At 37.5% G+C, this 24,048-nt stretch overlaps 1 protein-coding gene across 2 annotated transcripts in view; it reads left to right on the top strand.

The window, feature by feature from the left end:
• Window positions 1–24,048, top strand: part of BABAM2 (BRISC and BRCA1 A complex member 2) — a 454,600-nt gene that overhangs the window by 235,382 nt on the left and 195,170 nt on the right. For both annotated transcript variants that reach the window (XM_058551529.1, XM_058551530.1), the window contains exon 7: window positions 22,350–22,459. In XM_058551529.1, the coding sequence (XP_058407512.1) occupies window positions 22,350–22,459 (110 nt within the window). The remainder of the gene's footprint in view (window positions 1–22,349; window positions 22,460–24,048) is intronic.

Below are 24,048 nucleotides of genomic sequence, written 5' to 3'. Positions count from 1 at the left end.
ATCTGGGACTGGCTGGGGAGGTGAATGGGGATATGGAACAAGAGGCAAAGCTTTGTGTACTCCAACTCCGGCCTAGTTGGATTTCTGTCATTTTTATTTATTTTTGTTAAGTTAATAGTTATATGATGATATCTTAAAATGATCTTTCATTGCTTTGTCAAGTTGTATATTTTTCCAGGGTTCATGTTCTTGGACCACTTTTTTGAGTAAAATCTGGTTATTGACTCTTTTATTTATATGCCACGGATAGTAACCTTATATATCACATTTGTCACATTTAGCTATTCTACCATCTCTGTCCTTTAGATATTTAACGTTATATTGGTATATTTGATATTTGATATATTCGAGGGGATAGAAATTTTTTTATGTTTGAAAATGTCTGTGATAATATTTTACTTTTATTGTCAGTTATAAAGGTCCCTCTCTTCTATAGTTGGAATAAATATGCTGTTCTGTTTTCTTCTATGTATATTTTCACTTTTTAACCTGCACGTATGGTATGACCTTAAGGCTCTAACTTAGTTCTTTGCATTTCTGTTTACTCTTCAGTTGCTCACTAGCACTTTTTCCTCTTTAATAGGATTGCTTCTGGCTTATCATGTACTTAACCTTTATAGATATTTATAAATTTTATTTTGACTTTTTTCTATTTCAACTAGTACCGTATCTTTTTTAAAAAATATATTTTTTTTGGTAACAATTTAAAATTTGATAGTGGAAAACCACTATCATAACTTCAACGTTTTTCCTTTGGTATTTTTTCTACTTTTCAAACATATGTGTTTTAGTACCAATATCAAGTTCTGTAAAATCAGTATTTTATTTAATCTACATAATAATTTAGAGAATGTTGTCATTTTTACTATATTTAGTTTTCCTAGCATGGAGTAAATTATATTTCTCCATTTAGCCATCTTTCTTTAATTCTGCCATTAGACTTTATGTCATCTTTGAATAAGCCTCTAATTTTCTGATTTAAATTAATACTCACTTATTGAATTTTTTGTCAGCATTATAAATGGGATCTCTTCCTCTGTATTTTCTAGCTGTGGCCTATAGATTTTTATACTGCAACTTTGCTAAAGTCATTTGTTAACACTAGTTATTTTAAACTGATTTTTATTGAGTTATATAATCATATAACTTTATAACTTGATGTTATAGAACTATGTCATATATAAAACATATTTTTTTCCTTCCTATGTTTATACTTTTTAATTCTTTTCCTCTCTAATACCTAATTGCCCATTCAGCGAAGTAACTACTCTTGCTTCCCTAAGAACTAGGAAATAAGGGAATCAGATTACCCTATGAAAGATGCAACCAGCACATAAATGGATCAAGATATTAGCTTGTGATACTCTCTTTGGGAGATGAAATGGATCCCAGGTGAGCAACATTAGACCTGTTTGAATGTTTTCATGTATCTGAAGAAAGAATATATCAAACCAAAACTAGGGAAGGCATAGGAAAAAAGAAAGTTATAGAGTCAAAGTTTGGCAGTAACTATTCCAGTATTACCCAAAATAAAGGATGAGTTAGCCAGTGAATTTTGAATAATCTGAAAGTAGAGAAGGATGCAGGAGGATGTAGCTCACAAATTTTAAGCACTCATTGGTCTCACTGACAAGGTCATCCCTAGGGTGAGATTGGTATAGCAGGCTTTTTTAAGGTGCGTTTCCTCTAACTCCCCTTCTTCTGACCCCTTGCTCATGGCAACCTACATGAGTCTTCCTCACAGAAAGAGAATGTACCGACATAGGGGCTTGGAGTATTCCATTCTCTGTGACTGTAATTTATCATTACAAAGTAATAGACTGATGTTATGGGGAAAGAATGCACTAACCCTATGAACTTACAGTATTTCAGTACCTAATTAATTTCCCATGGTAAACTAATGAGTTAGCATTCTGGTTATATGTCGCCTGCTCTTGGGTGATGGCTCTGCAGTTGGTGTGCAAACAGAATTGAGTTTCTGAGCCCAGAAGGCTCACCAAGAACATAAACTGCACTCCTGAGGCCTCTTGGAGAGAGCCTAACAACCTGGTGGTACTGTTTGCATTGCCAAAGGGCCCAGAATGGGTATTTTAGTTTTTGTGAGCACTTACTGCAATAATGATATGATTCTTACTACTTCCCCTCTTCATGTGACAAATTATTTTCCTTTGTCCAGTCACGCAGTCCAAGTATAAACTCTGCTTGTTCATAGAGGAAAATTATTTTAATGTGGTCTTATGTTTTATGTTATTTTTTTTTAGTTATTGCAGCCATACTCATAAAAAACCATTTGAATATCTATCTGTTTATGCAAAATAAAACTATATTTGCCTTATGAAGTAGATTGAAAAGCATTACATTCTATCTATTTTTGGAAAGTTTAGAAATATTCTTCAACAAACTCATTGGCTATAGGCATCTTTTAAAATAGTAATTCCTAATAACAATGCTTTCTCTTGTTGTAAATTGTCCATTCCAGTTTGCTATTTCCTGATACCTCTCTTTTATCCTCTTGTAATTTTGAATTTTAATCCATTTCCATTTAATTACTAAATTTATTAGCATATAACTAAAATTTATAATGCTCTAATTCAGAAAAACTTTTCTAACTAATAGTCTTGATTTAATAATATGAATTTTTCTGTCTTTTGGATTGATTGCAGGTACCTAGCTTGTTTGTTATGTTTTTCTCTGCTCTTAGTTTTATTCTTTGCCTTTTCTAATTTTAGTTTGATATTGCTTCTTTGCTCTTTTTCTAAATTCTTTTAGATAGATTCTTAATTGTTTTTATTTCTTTCCTTAGTAATCTAGACAGCTGGAAAATCTTTTGTTTAAAAGGCCTGATTTTCCTTAAGATGGCTGCCTGACTTTTAAAAGTCCTGTTACTTGAAATACTCTATGGGTATATGTGTATGGCCGTTCCTACAGTCATGAGTGGATCGTTTGAGTATTACCTTTTAATCTTCAGACTCAGAGAATTTCGTTACATGTAACTCTTTCTAGTAATAATAGGAAGCACAAATAAGAAGACACTGGTGAAGAGACTCTGACTAGAAGAGAGAAGCTATTACCTGTTGAATTTTGTGCCAGCAGAGAGAAAACAGCCAGGAAGTTAGTTGCCAAATGAAAGGGCAGATGAAGGCTGTTGGTCCACAAGGCATAACACTGAATTCAAAATCAAGGGGCTGTGTGTAGGCCTGGCCAAGCAGGGAGTGGCTTCTAACACCGCTAGTTGTGTTGCCACTCATTCATCATGGTCAGGAGGGACCCAACAAGAAATTGATTCTGCACAGACAGGCCAGGATTTGCCAACATAGAGTTTACACACACAGAAGGCACCAGACAGCTATCATTTCTAGAGAAATGGGCCAGGCTCAGTGTGCACAGATAGCAGGAAACAGGTGGGTCAGATATTCCAAGGTGATCTTGGATAAAAATGACAATGATGGTGGCCACAATGGTAGCTACATTTTACACATGTTGTTATTGATACAGCAGTTTTGTGAATCATCCCATTTTACAGTTGAGGAAACAGAGGCTCTTCCAAGTTTTAAATAACTTACCCAGCCAAGTTGACATGGCAAGTAAGCAGTGGAGCCATGATTCTCACTAATCTAACTCCAAAGTCTGTGATCTTTCTGCTGTACCACATTGCCTGAGATCTAACATGCACGGACACATTCACACATGATTCAAACGACTGACACAACACGGTTATGGCTGCTGAACCTGGGACTGAGGTTATTTGTTCTTCAGGTCTGGTTTTTCCATACTTTACTTAGTGTATGTTAATAAGAGCTAGCAGGTGTATGTTGACAGGTAGAGTGAGGCAGTGTCTCCCAAATTCCTGTCACTGAGATGAATATAATTCTAATGCTCCTCTGCCTAATTCTCTCACCTGTGATAGAAGTGATACTTTTGTAAGTTTATGGAGAAGAGCGAGGGCTGAGATAGAGACTGTCTTCCTAGGCTGTGAATCAAAGGGCCTCACCTGTAGTTGTCTTACTCCCTGGTCCATATGAGGAACTTGTAGGCCTCCTGGTGTGCCCCATGTAGTAAGCTACAGCCTGTGCAGGCAGCCACCCAGGTTGGGGAAAAATATTTGCCTATATTTATTTTTATCTCACCCTCTTAGAATTTCTACTATTTGTGCATGTTTTATGATGTCCATAATGTGTTATTACAGCAGTTCATGTATATAGCTTATAAGTAAATACATTTAGATATATGGATGTGGAGCTCAAACATTTTTTACTGATGATCCGGATATGATTTTAGATGTTTGGATGTCAGTACTCTAGGGCAATAGACCCCAAACCTGGATGGGCAGTTAAGTCTCCTGGTAAGTTAAAAAAAAAAGGTCAGATTTCCTTGGTCCACCCACACTTACTGAATCTAATCTTCAGGGGTTGGGTCAGGAATGGGTTTTTTAACAAGCGTCAGAATTTGAACCCCTGCTCCTGGGTATGGTCCCTAAAAACTGTTACTACTTGTAGTTGCTGGAAAAAATCTTGGTGCCAGCTGTAACAAATAGACTATTGGAAACCTGTAGTGCTTTGAAGACTGTTTATGAATTGGCTTACCTGTTCATTGTTTGTTATCCCCTGTTGAAATGTCGGCTCCAAGAGTTGGGCCATTATCTGACTTGTTCACCATTTGTTCCTAAAGTAGTACCTGACACATAGAAGTGTTCAGTAAATATTTATTGCATGAATGAATGAATAATAAAACCCTTTTCCCACTGTATTTGGGTAAGACGTATCCCTTCTTTCCTCAAATACCAAAGAAAGAATTGGTTTCAGCTGTGCTGCTGTAAATTTGAAAGTCCTTGGTTATTCAACTGAGTTGATTGCCATTTTTAATGTTCAAAAATTATGTTCTCATATTTTATTGTATTTTTAACACCATTAAAGAAGGTAGTTGAAGTTGGAGATGATGTATAAGTCTGCTTTTATTTCATTTCTCATTTCAAGTCCCTGTGTCTTTAAGGAAAGGGCTAAGCTACAACTTGGTCATTCTCCAGATCCAAGAGGAAATGGATTGTAGCAGTTGTGCCTTTGTAGAGCAGATGTTTTGGTTGGAAAGGCTATCAACCATCTGACTCATAATAAATCCTCAATTCCAGTAAATTCCCAGTTTTCAGTTACAGTAGGTAGGATGCAGAAAAACAATGTCTTCTACTTTGGGATCTTTGAACTTGTTTTACATATTACCACTGTTCCCTGTGCATTACTGTATGTGAAAGCATGAAATACTAGGGGAGGTTAGAGCAATTCCAGGAATAGACTCAGTCAGTTGGTGTTTTTAAGAGAGACCTTTGGAGGTAAACCAAAGCCAGTGACCTCTCTGACATGGTACTAATGACAAGAAACATAGCTGCATTGAGTTTTCCTATATGTTCCTATGTTCAAGTCATTTCTAAATTATGTTAATTTGAATAATCTATAAACAAGCATATAGTTGTTTGTTTTTTTTTTTTATGAGGAGGATTTCCTTTTTCCTTTTCCATAAAACTTTGAAAGTAATTATATGGTTCCTTATATGATAACTTGAATTTTAGAATATTTGTTTTATGGGAAAATTTACTCAATACATATAAGCTTCTCAGAATTCTACTAAGACTTTATATCCAGTGTTCCAGATGGATAAATCAGAATTACAGAAATGATATTAGACATATCATATTTCATATTATGAGCTTGCTTGAGGAAATTCATTATTGACTTAGTAAAGTGGCATCTTATTCTCCTCCCTGTGCTTTTATCTAGCAGTCAGTTTCTTTTTAAACATCACTCAAGTGAGAAGAATACCATAATCTTCACAGAGATACTTGAGGAATTCAAAGTCTCATTGCTTCTTCAGAAAGCAACAGTCCCTTTTCTTCTAGTCAGGGACCTGGCTCTGATTTCTGAGAGCTTCTTGGGTGATCTCTTCTACCAAGTGAAACAGTACAAGTTTGGGAGTTAACAGTTCACTTGTCCAGAACTCCTGACATTTCCTGGGTTGGTATTTGGCTTTCTTATCCAACATCAGATTATTCAGAAGTTATGCTATTTTCTTTATATTCCTTCTATGTCATTTGTTCTTTCCATTTTTGGCTGATTAATTTATTACATACTCGTTAAACTCATTTAACATAGAACATTGAGAGCATTTTGTTGCCTTTATATTCTAAGGCATATTTGTAAATCTTCAGAATTGCTGTAGCATCTCTTCGATGATGGAAAAGGTAGAATAAATAGTGTCCGTGAATTCACCGACTGATGAAAACTGGGATGTGGGAGAGTCATGGCAAGAGGTAAGAAGCAGAAGACTCTGACTACAGCATAAAGGAGAGAAGGCAGAAATAGTTCTCTGAGAATGTGTCTCAGCCATCTTTGTCTCTCCCACAGTGAGTAGCATGGTGCCTTATTGGTAGCGAGCTACTGGATTACACTGGGAAAAGCATGGGCTATGGGTTAGAGAAGACTGAATTTGTTTTCTGATGCTCCATTTACTAGACTCTGGACATTTTGCTTAATCTCTTTGAGAAATTTTTAAATCTGCAAAATAGAGATGATAACAGTATCTACCTTAAAGGGTTGTAGGTGAGATAAGTTCGGGTGTGATATGTAGCATCCAGACAGAAGTAAGCTTCGTTAAGCAGTTTTCTATAAGAAGCACTGCCAACTTAGGTTTGACTACTGTAGACGTCAAATCTTGACTCCAGGATCAGGTGGAGGTCAGCCATTCCAGGTAGATAGCTATAACCACACCTGGCAAGATTCCTTAATTTGGGGAAAATAGCAATATTTGGGGAAATTACTAAATCCATGTTATGATTTGAGAATTATACACATTTTATTATGCAATTAAGTATAAATATGTTCCATAAAACTTTAAAGCATGTATAATGGGTTTCTGATTTAAAATTCCAGCTTCTCTCTTTTCTTTTATTCATGACTAAGAGAATAGTGTCTTTGTATGGTCAGGTCTGGATTTTATCATCTTTTAATTTTTTCTTTTTTCTAAATTTTGAAACAATCTCATATTTATAATAGAACTGTAAGAACAGTACAAAGGACATTTTTTTAACCATTTGAGAGTAGGTTGCTGATGCGATGCCCTTCACCTCCAAATACTCTAGTGTATTTCTTGTAAATAAGTGCAGTCTCCTACATAATTACAGTATAGTCATAACAATCAGGAAATTAACACTGATATAGCACAACTATCCAATTCTAAGGACCCATTAAAATTTTACCAATTGTCCCAATGATTTCCTTATAGAAGAATTCCATTTAGAACCGTGTGTTACATTTGGTTACGTCTCTTCAATCTGTAATAGTTCTTTAGTTTTTCCTTGACATTCACAACATTTTTGCAGATTATAGGCCAGTTTTATAAATGTCTCTTAATTTGGATTTGTCTGATGTTCCATCATGATTGGATTCTGTTTATGCATCTGTGGCAGGAATGTTACAAAAGTGATGCTGTAGTTTTCTCATTGTCCTCTCTCAAGGGGCACACCCAGTCTGTTTGACTCATAACTGATGATGTGTTCACCTTGATCACTTGTTTAAGGTGGTGTCTGTAAGGCTCTCGACTGTGAAGTCACTTTTTTTCCTTTGTAATTGGTAAATATTTTGTGGGGAGGTCCTTTGAAACTATATAAATATCTCATTTTTTATCAAACTTTAAATTTATTTATAGCAGCATGGACTCATGATTTCCAATTTTATTTAATGTATTATAATCAGTTACCATTGCTGCTTATTTTGGTGTTCAATATTATTTCTATATCTATCTGTATATATTGAACAACCATGTTCATACTGATACCTCTAATTCCAATTCAATATGCTGTGTCTGTTCTATTTTTCCCTTTGTACATATTTGTAATTTCCTTCTTTGAATGTGATAATTCTGGTTCCCATTATCCTTAATATATTATTATAATATATAGGTTACATATATTATAATGCATAATATATATATATAATATCCATCCCCCTGTATGTAACCAGTCTCCCATTGTTGTTGCTGCCCCTCCGTTGTGTGGGCACCCTCTTCACTCTGCTTGAGCTCTGACACCCTGCACCAAGTTGCTTTTCTATGGGGACATCCTTCTCACTCTGCTCTGGACTGCTATAGACCTCCTTCCCACCCCTCATTCAGCCTTGCTTTCCTTCAATCCATCCTTCCCAAGCTGTTAGGATACTCTCTCTAAAACAATCTGATCATGTCATTACCCTGTTTGTAATCCCTTTTTGCGTTGCCCTTAAAATAAAACAAACTCCTTAGCTTAAATGCATCGAGGTTGTTTATGCTCAAGCCCTTAAACTTGTCCAGCTTCATCTTTCACCACTGCTCGCTAGTATCTGCTATTTCAGCCTTCCTGAACAGTGCCCTGAGTGTGCCATGTGCCTCTCTGCTTCAGTGTCTTTCCATGTGCTGTTCTCTCTTCCTTCCACTCGCTTATACTTTTTATGCCTTGAGAGCACTTGGATTCCTCCCAACTAAAACATTATCTCCTCCTTGAAAAGCCTTATGTGACAACCAGTTTTGCACTCTCTTTAGCACTCCTCCCTTGTCCTGCCACAGGTGCACACCTCTCTTATAACGCACCTTTATTCTAACAGTTTTAACCTAATGGTCAGTTTACTTGTTTATCTTTCCTACTTGACTGTGAAGGTTTTGAGGGCATGTGTCCTTAGTGCCTTTTAGGTGATGCCTGACACATAGTGGGACATTAATACATGTTTGTGGAATGAGTGAATCCTGAGGTCAGCCCCAAAGGTATACTCAGTATAGAGGAGAATGGAAATAATTGAAGACAGAGTAGAAAAAATATGCAATGTATGTTGCCCAGGCTGCATAGGCAGTAGTGGGTCCAGCCATGGTTTATCTGGGGGAAAAGCCCAGTTTAGTTTATTGAGGCATTGGGAAGGTTTTTTGCTCTTGCATTGTTTTTAACATAGTTTTTTTGTTTTGTTTTTTAACATAGTTTGTGAAACCTGCTTTGGATTGTTATACAGGTTTTCTGGTACACGTACCAACATTTGATTCAGTAAGTAATAGACCCAAGAAACCCAAGAAGCTCAGCCTAGTCTGCTGTCTTAATTGAATTCTTTTATGCTTATTTCGTATAAACTTTTTTCAGTAAGTTGAATCCGCATTCCACTGTGAACTAGAAATGTTAAGCTGTTAATAGCTTCCCTGGAGGATTGCAACTTGCTAGGATGCCTCAGTACTTTCATCATCATTTATGCGTCCTGAAATGTCACGATTTCTGTTCATAAGCACAAAACTGCAAATGTTTATCAATTGGTCTATCTTAAACCTGTTATTAGTTTAGAAATTAGAGAAATATTCTTCAGTAACCCAAGCCAATGATAAAATCTAACTCAATTTATAGTTCTTCTAAATCTGGTCATCAGCACTTCTATAATTAGTAAAGTTCTAAATAACAAAACCACCTACTCAATAGTTATGCTAAGTCCAACATTTATAGTTTTTCATTTTTGGAGCTTTTAATATAATATGTTCTTCCTTGTTTGAATCTTTCTACTCTTTATAACTCCCTCCTCTTTGGGATCTTACATTTCCTTTTTGATTCACATAGACCTCATTTAGAAAGTGACAAAGAGTTTTCAAAGCAAATTTGGATATAGCAAATGGATGTCGTAAAAAAAAGCGTTGATGCAGGAATCAGCAGTCATGGGTTTTGGTTTCAGCCTGTGACTAATTAGCTCTACACATTAGACAAATCACTTCCCTTATCTCAGTTTCTCCATCTGTAAATCTGTGAAGTGTGGGTGTTGGAATCAGTGGTTACAAACTTTATTTTTAATATACTTGAAACCTTTTTACAAATGAAATCTTTCTCCCAGTGCCCACTATACAAAACAGAGTAGTAGCTGCTCTTAAGACACATACTCTTATGCTACACATGATCCCTAGTTCTCCTCAGAACACAGGGTAGCAACCACTGGGCCAGATCCCTCAGGGGTCCTTTCTCTGATTTTATTTACCCTTCACTCATGTCATTTTACCTATGGTCTATTTTCTCCAGTGTCGTTGACCCGAAGGTCTCAGCAATGCCAGCTCTCTCCACCTGGAGCCTTTCTCTGGCTCCTCCGTAGCATATGTATGTGGCCAGTTAGAATGTTTGAGAAATACCTCATTGTACTTTTCAACTTCCGCTGCAGTTCTTTCCTCCATTTAACTCTGAGTTTTTGGAATATGCCATAGATACTTATTTTTAAATCCTAAACTTTTTCTAAGATACCTTCCACTTTCTTAGCCCCGTGCAAATCACAATTCATCTGCGTTCTGTTTAATCACAGGATGGATATCTCAGCGCATTGCTTTTCAGTTCTCTCTTCGTCTTTAGACCCATTTTCTTTTCCTTAAGTACCAGTTAGTTCCCTAAGCCAGTGCTTCTCAAACTTCAATGTTCTACAAATCACCTAGGAATTTGTTAAGTATCCCCCAGGTGAAGCTGATGCTGTTGGTCTGAGTAGTAAGGCTCCATTTATATAGGCTTTAGCTGCCTGCTGTTCGCAAATGTTATGCCACACCTGCATGTCAGGCCTGCTACTGGTCCTCTGTCTCGACGCATTTTGAACTAGATAGCCTGAAATATGGAAGATGTAGAACTGTCTTCATTGGAAAACATCCAAAGCATGCTGTTTAACATCATGCGGGCTGGGAAAGCCAGAACCTGTCCCCTCCTTTTTACTACTTTTAGAAATTTTCCATTTTTTCTCTTGAGATACCCATTACTCTCCTACTTTCTTTATCTCTTCTCTTGTAAAAGCCTAATGCCAGGAAAGAGTCTGATGAATTGATTCTCAATACATAGAAACAATTGAGGAGTTTTTCAGCCTTTCCTTAAAAGACTTTTGACGATTAATCACGTACTGTCTTATAGGGTCTCTCATTGAAGGAGAAGAAAAAAAATTTTCTCTATGTGTTAACATCTGCCTCTTTCAGTTGGGAGACAGATTCTTGCAGTTCTTTTTTTCCTTATTGTGGTTATCAGAGTATCTTGCACATGGTAGGTAAATCATAAATGAGTATTGACTTAGTGACGGCACATGGTGTGTTGTTTGGAAGTTTATTAGAAATGGAAAAAGATTGCGCTTGCCTTTCTGTACTGTAAGGTTTGATCTCTCAGTTAAGTGTTTGAACTTGAATTTTCCTCTTATCCAGGGGATGATCTCAACCCAGGGGAAAATGGCTCATTTTGCCCAAACTTATACCTACTGATTTATATTGGAAAGTCAAGTTAATAATTTACTTAGACCTCTACTGTTTCTAGTAGGGAAGTCTGTTTGTGCAAATCATTTTTGGATCAGTCGTTTACTGGCAAGCGTATGTAGTCATGCTTTCATACATATATTTGTACATTTGTTCATCGAATGTTAATTGGGTGCCTATCTTTGTGGTAGGCACCGTACTAGGCACTGGGAATACAAAATGCATGAAACACAGTCACTGCTCTTAGGGAACTCAGATAAATGTTAAGAGCACATATGTGTTCTTAACATTTTTTGTTAAAAAACAAAAGAAGTAATGAAATGTTAAAGACATGTAGGATTTCAGAGGAGAAACCGTTACATCAGGGGGTAAGATCAAGGAAGTCTCATAAGCGGACAGGGCATCTGAATGGGACTCTAAAATATTAGGAGATTTGGGATTGGAGGATGCAAGGCTTGGAGAAGGCATTCAGGGTTGAGTGGCAGCGTACAGACATGATGGAGTGACAGGATGGAGTGTGGGCACCTGCTGCAGTTAGGGTGTGTCAACAGAGGAAGTGGAAAAATGAGGTTGGAAAGATATCCTGCAGGGGCTTGAATGTCAGGCCACTGTAGACAGGGGGAGAGCTTTCAAGGCTGGGAGAAAGGTGCAGTATTTCCTCTGCTTCTCAGAGCTCATTTTCTACGTGGGAACCACTCCTCCAGCCAGTTCTAGAGGGATACGGCTCCGAGCCTCTTGTTTATTCGGAGCTCCTAGCTGCCCTTTACATTCTGCAAATAACGTCAGTATGCAAATCAAAAGATCTCTGATTACTTCAAAAAGAGAGTCTAGTAGGCTCCATTCTTTGTTTTAACACCTGTGATTTGTGATTGTCTCCACTTAATGAGTGTGGTGCCAGGTGGCTGAAATAACTTGGAAGTAACCAATTGCCTAGTTGCCATGGGCACCAGACAGTTTGAGCCAAGTGACTTGCTTGGTGGGTAGGTGGGTGCAAAGGTGTTCTGAGTTTCTAGGGTGCCTTTCCTTTCTGTCCTTAGACACAGAACCACCTGGGAAGAATCTCTAAACCCCATACCTCAAAGCAACCTGGAGAGGAAAGGAATACAGGGTAACTTTAATAGTAGGAAGAATAGCATGGTAATGGAAATGGTAATCAGTCCAAGAGCCTGGAATGAGTAAGAGAAGTCAAACCAACATTTATTGAGCCTGGTTCTGTACTTGGCACTTTCACATACATTTACCAAAGCTCTGCAAACCTATTGCTTCCCGTAATGCCTACTTTTAGCATATCACGTGGAAAAAACAAAAACATGCAAATTTTTTGCAAAAACATTTTATTTCTATACTTAAAAAATCATCTTTTTGCAGTTCCTCAGTTGCATGACAAACTTGCAAAACATTTTGTGTATTCAAATGGCATGCTGCTATGTATTTTTTGCATTCAGCATTGGCCTCTCTAATGCCTTTACGTTCATTGGGTGAGGTTTAGGGGGGCCTGTAGAGCAGGGAGTGCATGGTGTTCCATCCAAGGCCCAGGGTGGGTTACTATGCTGTTTCAAGTCCACCAGATGAGAAGCAGTAAGTTCAGGAAAATAGCCGAGCTGCAGCCAGAGCCTGGTGCTGAGGCACAGATCGCTCTAGCAAAGCTTTCTTCTGGCATGTGTGGAGGCATACAGCTCATCTTTGTCCTGAAAGCCCTTTCTGGGTACTGATTAGGGCCTGGCACTCCATAGTATGTAACAGGTAATCAAACAACCCAGGGATGAAAGTCTCTTTTTAGCACTTAATTCTGTAGATTTTGATTTGCCATGGTTATCATCTATATTAGTGAGTTTAATAATTTACAAGAGAAAATGTTGGTTATAAGTGAAGGAAAACCACTTCAAACCAGCTTAAGCAAATAGGGCAATTTATTAGCTTTCCAAAGCCAGGAGAAAGTTGAATAGCCAAACCACGGTAGGAGCAGGACGCAGCTGGACCAAGACCCACGGGAACTAAGAGTATCAGTGCTGCCAGGACTCTTCTCTCTCATCTCTGCTTCACTCAGCGTGTTGGCTTTATTCTCTCACACTACAGCCTGGCCTTCTTCCATGTATGGGAAATGTTGCTACTGATGGTTTCTTTTGCCTCTGTAAAGGGACTGGCCTACACTTGGCTCCCAAGTTCACAAATCTTGAGGAAAGGACTGGCCTGTCCCTGGACCCATCAGCTGTTCCCAGGGAGTAGGCACCGGCAGCTCCGTCAGGAGCTGTGAGGATCGAGACCTAGGAGTGGGAACTAGAAGGAAGAGAGGCTTCCCAGGAGAAGAGAGGGTGTCAGGGAAGCAATATCACAGATGCCCACTATATCAACTACCACTTTATATCTGTTTTTCTATCCGTTACAAAGAGCTATATAAACTATTTATGTAAAAGCTTTATCTATCTTTTCGTTAATTTATGAAGACATACTGGGGATTTGGTAAATGGTGTTCATATTTGTTCTATATGTGCTCAAATAAAACTCACTATTGTTTTAACTTGTTTTGTTGGGCTCTTGGATAAAAGTCCGGCACAAGGTCTGTATCAGTAGGTGTGCGTTAAATCACAACTCAGAGACGTCTGAAGATGTGGTTCAGTGTGATTTGTAAAACAGTCACAAAAATTCATGCTCATTTAAATAAACTCAGCTTCTCATTGGACTCATTAAGAACACATTGTTAGGGCAAAAGGGGAAACTCCACACTCCAAATTCTTTCTCTAAAAACATTGATGAGGGGCTGGCCCTGTGGCGCAAGTGGTTAAGTGCGCGCGCTCTGCTGCAGTGGCCCAGGGTTTGCTGGTTCGGATCCCGGGTGCGCACCGACGCACCGCTTGGCGGGCCTTGCTGTGGCGGCGTCCCATATAAAGTGGAGGAAGATGGGCATGGATGTTAGCTCAGGGCCAGTCTTCCTCAGCAGAAAAAGAGGAGGATTGGCAGATGTTAGCTCAGGGCCGATCTTCCTCACCAAAAAAAAAAAAAAATTGGTGAGTAGAGAAGGTTGTGGAAGCAAGGAATCATCATTTGCGTCCCATGAAGACGCTGGCTGTACTGCAGAGGCTCCCCCAACCCTCTCCGGCCTCCTGGAAAAAAGGCTCCATTTCACACACTTTTTAGAGTAATGCTGTGACTATTCAAAGAAAGTTGATGGTTCTCAAGGCTATGTCTATTAGGTATAATAACTGATGGGACAGTATTTGATGAACAAAATCTTGATCATCATTGTTTTAAAAGAACCAAGATTTTTTTCCCCCAAAGTTTATTTGTACAACATGTGTTTCAATTTAACTTTATAAACAGAAGCTATAACCAACATATTAAGGGTAAGTACAGCTTCACAAGCAGATTCCTGCATAAATGAGAGTGGTGAAATTGTCTTTGTTTATGAAAATAATAAGCAAGATATATATATAAACCCTAACCCCACACTGTATCTTGACATCTACTAGTAATGAACTCAAGATGTCACTTTTGGAAAACATGGACAGGTGACAACAGCTCTGTCCTGCTGTCCTGGCCTCACCCTTTAAGAGCTGGCTATTTCAAGAACATTGCAGTTATCCTTTCCTGACCTGACAATCAGCTCTTCTCATTTTCACTGAGTATAGTTAGTTAATCATAGAATGTGCCTAACCACACATTGTTGAAGGAAGTTGGTATTATGGCTTAGAACTCCACAGTCCTCATTGGTGTTCTTAGAGAAGCCATCCTCCTTTCTTAACTGAGTCTGTGTAAAGATGTCAAATGAATACATTTTGTTTAGCTTAGTGACCTTTACAGCCTTTAGTCTTTATACACTTAAGAATTTTAATTTCTTGCTCCATCATTTCTAAAATTAAACATTAAAACACATAAAGCATGTACTTCCCAGTTTGTTTTGAATACCCGCTATGTGCCTAGTGCAGGCAGAATAGTCTATTCTGGATAAAAAGGGAATAAGAAGTGGTTCCTTAAGTTGCTCGTGGTCTTTTGGAGCATACAGGATTTAGACACTATTGGAAAACAAGTAAATAGATAGTAAATCTCTGATATCTTTTCTGCACATGGGTTTCCAAGTTTTTTTTATCACTTTCTTTGAGTGCTGATAGTGAGTCTCTTCTTGTGCCCAACAGCATGCTAGTGGATACAGCATCATGGTTAAGAGTCCAGGTTCGAGTCAACATACATGGGTTCGAAACTCATTTTCACCATTTAATCTCTCGCAGCTTCAGTTTCTTCATCTGCAAAGGAGAATAATAATAGTACCTGCATGATAAGGTTGTTATGATGATTATATGAGATAATACATATAAAACACTAAGCAAAGTGACTACTGAGTAAACACTGAATAAATGTCAGCTGTTATTATTAGACATAATGGGAAGTAGGAGATCTCTACCTTGGCCTCAAGAAATTCACAATCTATTTGGAATATAAAATATATAGTGCTTAAACAGCATGGGGAATTCATGAAGCAACATGGTAAAAACTACCAAGGGTAGACTTAGATCACATTGCAGTTGAAAGAAATCTTAATGAGCAAGTGAATTAACAGTAAGAGTTAAAGAAATTAAAACCACACCAATTAAGAAAAGGAGAGAAAGAGCTTTTTTGATAAGGAGAGACACTGTAAAATTCTTAGTCAAGATCTAGTAAAACATATGGGGAGTGGCCTAATTTGTCTGAACTATGCAGGGAGAATCTTTTTACTCCCATTTCTATTTGGAGAAACCAAATCAGAAGTAGCTCTCTTAAATGCTACCTTCATAAGAGATATCAAAATATCAAAAGAATTTGTAGTGAAGAGCTCAGTATGTGGTGGAGACAGTCTGTAACTAGGCCCTCAGAACCCCTACTGCAGTACTGCAGCCCCGTGCTGCATGGAAAGGAGGAGGCTCAGGGTTGGGAGCCGCACTAACAGGTAGAAGAGCCCCACAAGGGACCCATTTATTACTCTTCCTCATCTATTTGGCTCAGCTTCCTTACTCTTGGATTCATTTTGCTTTCTGACTATACTGCTTTCCCTGGCATTTGTACATTTCCTAGCACTTAGATGAAGAGGAAATGACCTTATTTCCAAAATGGCCAGTGTCATAATTGGACAGAGACCCCTTAGCAGTGAGACCAAGGTCTTATCTTACATTATTTTCCTTGTTCTTCAATATTTCTTCTGCTTAGATTTAATTCCATTCCTAGCATATTCATTGTCATGTCTTAATGCCACTAGAATCCAAATTCAAATTTTGATTGGGGCTTCTTTTGTTATGTTACGCAGTGAGTCAGGAGGACTTTTTATCCTAAATCTCCTGTCTTAAGTAAGGAGAGGCCACTGCTCAGTCTCCAGAAGGCCATCTTTGACCACTTTCTCTAAGCTTGCATTCCCTCCTCACTTCTTGTCCCCTTTCCCTGCTTTAATTTTTCTTTAAAACATTTGTAACGTACTATATATTTTACTTACTTTGTGAAATGCATGAATGAATGGTCTTGTTCTCTTACTTGAGAAAACTTGACTTTGAAAAATCTAGATTTATGTAATTTGATGATGAATATATATTATCAAAATACTGGGCCTCTAAAGTACAAATCTCACTTAGCATATTTTAAAATAAGATTCTGTTTTGGAAATTTTTAATTTGCTTGCAGTTTTTCTAAAACTCATAGCTTTTATATAATGAGGTTCTTACCCAGACCTAGCTTTTAGTCATCCTAGGAATCATGATTTATCCTGGTCTAGTTTAATACTATGTTAAATGTAACTCAAAATAGTTTTTACTTGATTTTTGACATACTGTATAATGGCGTCTTTATAGTCCTTATGTCCACAAACTGGTTTTGCTAGTAATGGTACAGCTTTGTTGTGAGCCTTTTTGAATTGAGAAATACAAGGGCTTTTTTACAGTTTTCCTATGTGACCTGGGGTTTGTAATATTTATTGTTCAGCTAATGTCTACCAGCACTTGGTTAATTGGTAGTTTGCAGTCAACATACATGGGCTTGTTTAATGGCTCCTATCTTCACTTGGAAAGTTAGCACGTCAAAGGGGTAAAGCGTAATGATAAATTGTACTTGTGTTTTCTGTCATTTCCAAGGCTATTTGTTGTTTTTTTCTACACCCTTTTGATATTTGCAAAGAGCCCCAATTGAGAATAGTTATATAAATAAACCATTATGACCTAAGCAGAATGCTAACTCTTATTTAGACATAATAGGAAGGATATATGGTTATATATATATATATATATATATATATATATATATATGTGCTAATATATGGTTCAAATTTGAGTTTCCTTTAATAAAATCTTAAGTAGTCCTAGATTTAAGGAACTAACAGATAAGTATTGAGAATCTTTCTAACTGAAAGCATTTTCTATTTAACTCCATCATTTACTCATTCTTAGAGTCATTCCTGCATTACTTCAGTTTTTTTCAACCAATTTGCTATATATGTACTATGTTCGAGACACTGGGGTTGCAAAAATGAACAGGAAAAGCTCCCAGCCTGCAATGAACTCACCATCTAGTGAATATTCACTATAAGCCACAAGAAACCCCTTTCTGCTATAGCCAAGTGCTGCGCCAAATCCATTGTTAAATCTCAGCAAAATATCATGGCCATCATTGCCTCGCCATATGTATTTTGGTGCCTCACACGCTTTTATCAAGGTAGGAGGCAATATTCTTTTTTAGCTTCAGCAGATTCGCCATCTTTCCCCCCGTTTTAGCTTGCTGCAGTTTCAAATGGTGCAGGTAGGAAGCCCTGAAAATGTATACTTGTACATTTTTAAATGTCCCCTGCTACGCTATAACCACCCCCTGTTTTCCAAATGCTGCCATTAGTGGTTACAATAATCATCTGTAATGTTAGCTTCTAAGAACTATGGTACAAGAGCTTCTTTTATGATTTCCCAGATGGGAAGGAACACATGTACAAGCCTGTTACAGTTGCAGAAACTGGAGACAGCGCTGTGTAGATTTGTATTTTTGGAACTCTTTGGGCTTATTTAAGTACTCAAAGTCAAACTTAGGTATCCATTAGGAATCAAATACCAATTCAGGGAAAACTCATGTGCCACATCAAGGGGAATAAATCATATTAAAGTAGTTCGTAAAAGGAACTCCAGGAAACAACTATTTTCATCTTCAGACTAATGTTTCGTGTGCTTTTTGGAGGATGCCACATGATAAATGTTGATTATATAAACCAGGGTCATTCCATTTGTCTGGAGGACTGTCTCTGAGCATTTCTGTTCTTGGCTTAAAAAATAGTGAAATGAGAAGTTAAAAAGTAGGAAAGGGAAATAATTATAAATTATCTATAGGCATTTGGACTGAAGCTGCTAATTAGGAAAGGTTTTCAGTGGCCCCTAGTTTTTTGCAGTGTTTTTTTTTTACAGGGTTTTGTGACTTTTAGTCAGAGCCTTGACCTTTAACAAGGAAACTCAGTCACTGGGGGAAGGTATCTGAAAGTCAATGTTAGTTCTTTTTTTTTATTGTTTTTCTTAAGGTGACCAATTTAACTTTAAAGAGGACTACTTCTGTACTTAGATCATGAAATGAATTTGTCCCTCTGAATGTGAATTTTTTCAAGCTCAGCTTCAATCTTAGTTTTAGATATTTTATGAGTTTTAAAGTCATATTATATAATAACATGGTTTCTATTTGTTGAGACCATTAAGTATTTTTAAAACTTCCCATCCTCATTCTACAGAAAGGAATACTCAAGGTTGAATGCTTTATCATATGTAAAAGAGCAAGAAGAGATAGAGATTCCCAGTCTTGGATCTTCTTTTTTTTTCTTTTTTTTTTTGAGGAAGATTATCTCTGAGCTAACATCTGTTGTCAGTCCTCTTTTTGCTGAGGAAGATTGGCCCTGAGCTAACATCCGTGCCCATCTTCCTTTACTTTATATGTGGGACGCCTGCCACAGCATGGCTTGATAAGCAGTGCATAGGTCCGCGTCCGGGATCCGAACCTGCGAATCCCGGGCCACTGAAGCAGAGCACGCAAACTCAACCACTACACCACCGGGCTGGCCCTGTGGCTCTTCTTTTAAAACCACTAGTTCTAGGGACCTCGGAGTATTATGGGAGGCAGGAGCAAAGAGTCGGTACTTAGTTTCCAGGTGTCACTGGTGACAGCAACTTTTGTAAAGCGGATTTCTGAAAATCACTAGGTGTGGAGGATAAAAGTTAGGAATTAACATTAATTTGTTTACTGATTTATTTATTCAGCAAACATTGAGTGGTTTCTATGTTCCAGGCACTGTACTAAGGTCCTCCTCTTACATACTTCCTATATCATCCCACCTAAAACTATACATATTCCACAGGTATTACAAATGTGCATGTAAAAACAAAATTATAACAATATTAGATGAAAAACTAGGGAAATAGTTAAATAACTTTGGAGTTATTGACCAGATTTAACTCTATAGAAGTATAAATTTTCTGTGATGTCAGAAGAGCCCCCCAAACTAAGTAAAAAATCAAAAGTTAGATGGAGAGAAAATATTTATAACACATGTGATGGACAAGTGTTAATAAACCTAATAAACAGCAATAACAAAAAAAGTCCAAAAACCTTTAAGCAAAACGGGCAAAGGATTTGATCAGAAAATGTATAGAAGAAAATGACCAGTAAAAAATAGAAAGTTGCTCAGCTTCATTCATTGAGACTAAATTGAGATACCATTTTCCAGCTATCAGATTGCCACCGTTATATTAAAGAGTGACAACGGCCAGTGTTATCCAGTTATTCAAGATGAGCGGAAGCCGTCTTTCATACTGATGCAAACTCATAGGTCCAAATGGGAATTGCTGCAAAATTTTTGAAAATTAATCTATTAAACTCTATTAAAATGTAAAATGTTCATGACCTTTGACCCAAGAAGCTCAGTTTTAGTTACCTATTAAGAAATATAAGTCCCACTAGTAAAGGATATATATACAAAGATATTTATTGTAGCACGATCAAATGGCTAAGAACTGCAAACAACCTGAATGTCCGTTGCTAGGCGAATGGTTTAATAAAAAATAAGTCCATGCCACAGAATATTATGTGGCTATTTAGAAAGCAGTTGGTAAAGTGATATGTATAATGTGATTCCCTTAGGGAAAACAAAGCAGGAGGTTGAAGAACTATTTATATGCAAATGTGTGTATGTGTGTGTATGTTTTTATGAGCAAAGAAAAAGCTGTTTGAGGCTACACACACAGTTAACATTGGTTACCTTGCAAAGTGAGGGTGGAAGAGCTTTTTCTTTATGTGTATGGTTGTTACAACAAGCCTAAATTTTGTAATGTAAAACCAAAAAACAATTAAGGGGGATGTGGCCAAAGAGACAGGAGAAGACCAGGAGAGTGTAGTTTCTTAGAAGCAAGAAAAGAGAGTATTTCCAGAGGAAGATCATCCATGTCAAATACTGTTTAGAGATCAAGTAAGACAATGACAGAGAAGCATTTGCTGTGTTTAGTGGATGCCTTTGGTGGAAGCAGTCTTGATGAACTAGTAGGGTCAGAAGGCGATTATAGTAGGCTAAGGGATAAGTGGGAGGGAAGGGAGTTGAGACAAGGAGTGTAGACAGCTTTTTAAAGCAGTCTATGAAGGGGCAGAGAGATGTGAGAGAGAATACAGGGGACTATGTAGAGACTGGCATGATTTCTTTTTTCTTTTTAAAATTTTTATTTTATAAGATGGGAGAGACTCCTGGTCCTTGTCCCTTTGTATACATGCCACACTTGTGCATCCTATAGGCACAATAGAAGGCAGAGCAAGGAGACTGACGATGTTAGTGCTGAGCAGGATGAGTATGATGACCAGCTTCCCAGGATGCAGGAAAAGAAGGGGTGAGGTTGGTTTTAGACAGAAGGAAGGAGGTCGTATCTGAGGTTCTCAATGCTCACGGGCAGTGATTCTTAAAGTCTAGATTGGGACACTCCTAGGATGGCCACTGAGCCCTCCTGAGGACCTATGAAATAATCTAGAAATATAGGTTGGTTCTTACCAGTCCCTATGGGTGAAAGATGTGCAATTCTATTAAGATTTTTAAAAATTTCTATTGGACTTGGAGGCACTACCAACCGAAAATAATTATTAAGGGTTACTAAAATTTAGTATTCACAAATTAAAATCAGCATGCTACTAGAATTTATTCTAATTCATTATTTTATTCAGAAGTCTGGCAGACACTTGGTGCTCGGCAATAATCGTAAAGCACATAGTTGTGAGTCCCACAATTTTGATTCAGGACACTTCATCAATGTATCATCAGTGTTGGCTTGAGTTGGTTATGACATTCGGTTGCTGCTACTCTTGCTTTTTAATTATAAATCACAGTAAGTTTAGCTTTATCATTATCAGTTTAGTTTATTGTGCGTTGTTTGGTTAACTTCTCACTGTCTCTTAATACATATTTGGATGAACTATGTTTTTGTCTTATAATATTCTTATAACTAGACATTTAAGATACGTATGTCTTGTGGTTCATATATAAATCATCCATAATCATTTTGCTAAAGTAGATGTGTATATAACCCTGTCCATAACTCTGCCATTTGTTTGTGTGGTGGCACTCTTCATAGTGATATGTTTCTTGGGAATTTTTGCTATTTAAATAACTTACAATATATTATCACGGTAGGTATAATAAAATCACTGGGTATTTTAAGACTTTTTTTGTGTGACATAAATCATGTTTATAAATTATATTTTTCCTGTAAAAAGTAAATTATAAGCTATCTATATATTATATAAATTATAAGCCGTTATATATACTGCCAGCAACAAGTTTACTGAGATTTGTTAACTGTTGTTTTTGTCTAATTCTTTGTTATAACCAGATTCATTTTTCTCCTCTTGGAATGCGAGAACAAGTGAGATAGATAGGGATCTTTTCCCTTACTGTGGTGGGCGTTGGTCAGAGAGTTTGAAAGCCATCACTCTAGAGGAGTGACTAGATATGTGGCAAAGGATGTGCAGAGCCGCTAAATTCAAATCCAAGTAACTCATACCTCCAGCCTCAATGCCAGTGCACTGTAAGCTCATCACCTAAAAGATATTACAAGAGCAGGTACTGATGACATTGTGTTTTTCACTTCCTGTTTAAGGATGTAAATGAAGACCCTGGAGAAGATGTGGCCCTCCTTTCTGTCAGTTTTGAGGACACTGAAGCCACTCAGGTGTACCCTAAGCTATACTTGTCACCCCGAATTGAACAGTAAGTGTCAGTGTCATTAATTTTATGTAGCCCAGTGCTTCTCCTTGTTAACCAAACGTGTCTCTCTATTTCTTTTGCTACTCTTGAACTCTTAAAATTATTTCTCTTTATTGACTTTGTTTTCTTAAAATGAATTGTGTTGGGAGTTTAGATTGTAGAGTATATGCCATTAATATTTGCCACTGCAATCTTTAGATGAGTCTTCGTTGTGTACTTTGTGATATGAATACTGTACCTTTGTAGGGAGAGATGAGTTGACAGACTGAGTCTGAAATTGTGACTCCTTCCGAATGTTTCCTGGGTATGTATGGTTTCAGCCTAAAAAGGACTGCTGAACAACATCCTACCCAATTTCTTATGTATTTGTAACTGTTATAGTTGTTTGTAAAAATGTAACTAGTCTCCTAAAAATATTAAGCAAAAACTTTTTCAGAAGTTAGTAAAGGTAATATTAAAAGCAGATAGGTTAGGGGCCGGCCCGGTGGCACAAACAGTTAAGTGCGCGCTTTCCACTGCGGCGGCCCGGGATTCACGAGATCGGATCCTGGCGCACACCGACACACTGCTTGGCAAGCCATGCTGTGGTGGTGTCCCATATAAAGTGGAGGAAGATGGGCATGGATGTTAGCCCACAGCCAGTCTTCCTCAGCAAAAAAAAAAAAAAAAAAAAGAGGAGGATTGGCAGATGTTAGCTCAGGGCCGATCTTCCTCACAAAAAAACAAACAAACAAAAAAAGCAGATAGCTTAAAAAGATGACACGTTTTAATTATTTTTTCTGTGTCTATGTAGCTCTATATAATTTGGCACAGCATTCAGGCTACATGGTACAAGTAGTTTGATATCACACTTGTGTTTTAACCAAATAACTTTACTCATTGGTAATGTATTTTACAAGGACTAATTTTGCAATGTGTTTATTGTTGGCTAAAATGCTTTAGTAGCTTATCCTACTTCAAAAGAAGCTGAGGTTCGTTGAAAATGGATTATAAGCAGATTTGATTGGGAACTTCTGACAGGACAGATTTTTCATCAGCAGAGCGAGTTTTTACAGACTCTGATTGAAGTGTATTATTAAAATTCTCTGCAAGGCATTTAGTCAGGGTTGGCTGATTTGTGTCTGTGAGATGTGGTCACCATCCAACATTCATATACTAAGCCATTTTCACCCCCTCTGACCTTAGTTGTTCTAGTGTGTGAATCATGGACATACCATCTTGACACACTTATATAAGACATAGCTGTTTATACTCATACATGGAAGATGATAGGCATTAATAATCCACATAACTTCTCTCATTTGTTTATATACCTCTGACAGCACCCAGAACAGGATTTTACAGTAGCACACGCTCAGTGAATATTTTAATTTTCGTTTGAAACTACTAACCAATATCAGTAAGAGGCCAAAGGGTGTGGGAGGCAGTACAGTGAAGTGGTAACAGGCAAGGGCTCTGGGGTCAAGCACATGTGGTTTAAACATGGGTTCTGCAGCTTACCATCTGGCAAAATACTTAACTTCTTTGAACTTGTTTCCTCATCCGTAAAATAGGGGTAATAATACCTGTCTCATAGTGTTGTTTTGAGGATT

The sequence above is a fragment of the Diceros bicornis genome, chromosome 12, assembly GCF_020826845.1.
Source record: "Diceros bicornis minor isolate mBicDic1 chromosome 12, mDicBic1.mat.cur, whole genome shotgun sequence".
In the NCBI taxonomy this organism is placed as follows: domain Eukaryota; kingdom Metazoa; phylum Chordata; class Mammalia; order Perissodactyla; family Rhinocerotidae; genus Diceros; species Diceros bicornis.
This window is presented reverse-complemented; position numbering and strand designations above follow the sequence as displayed.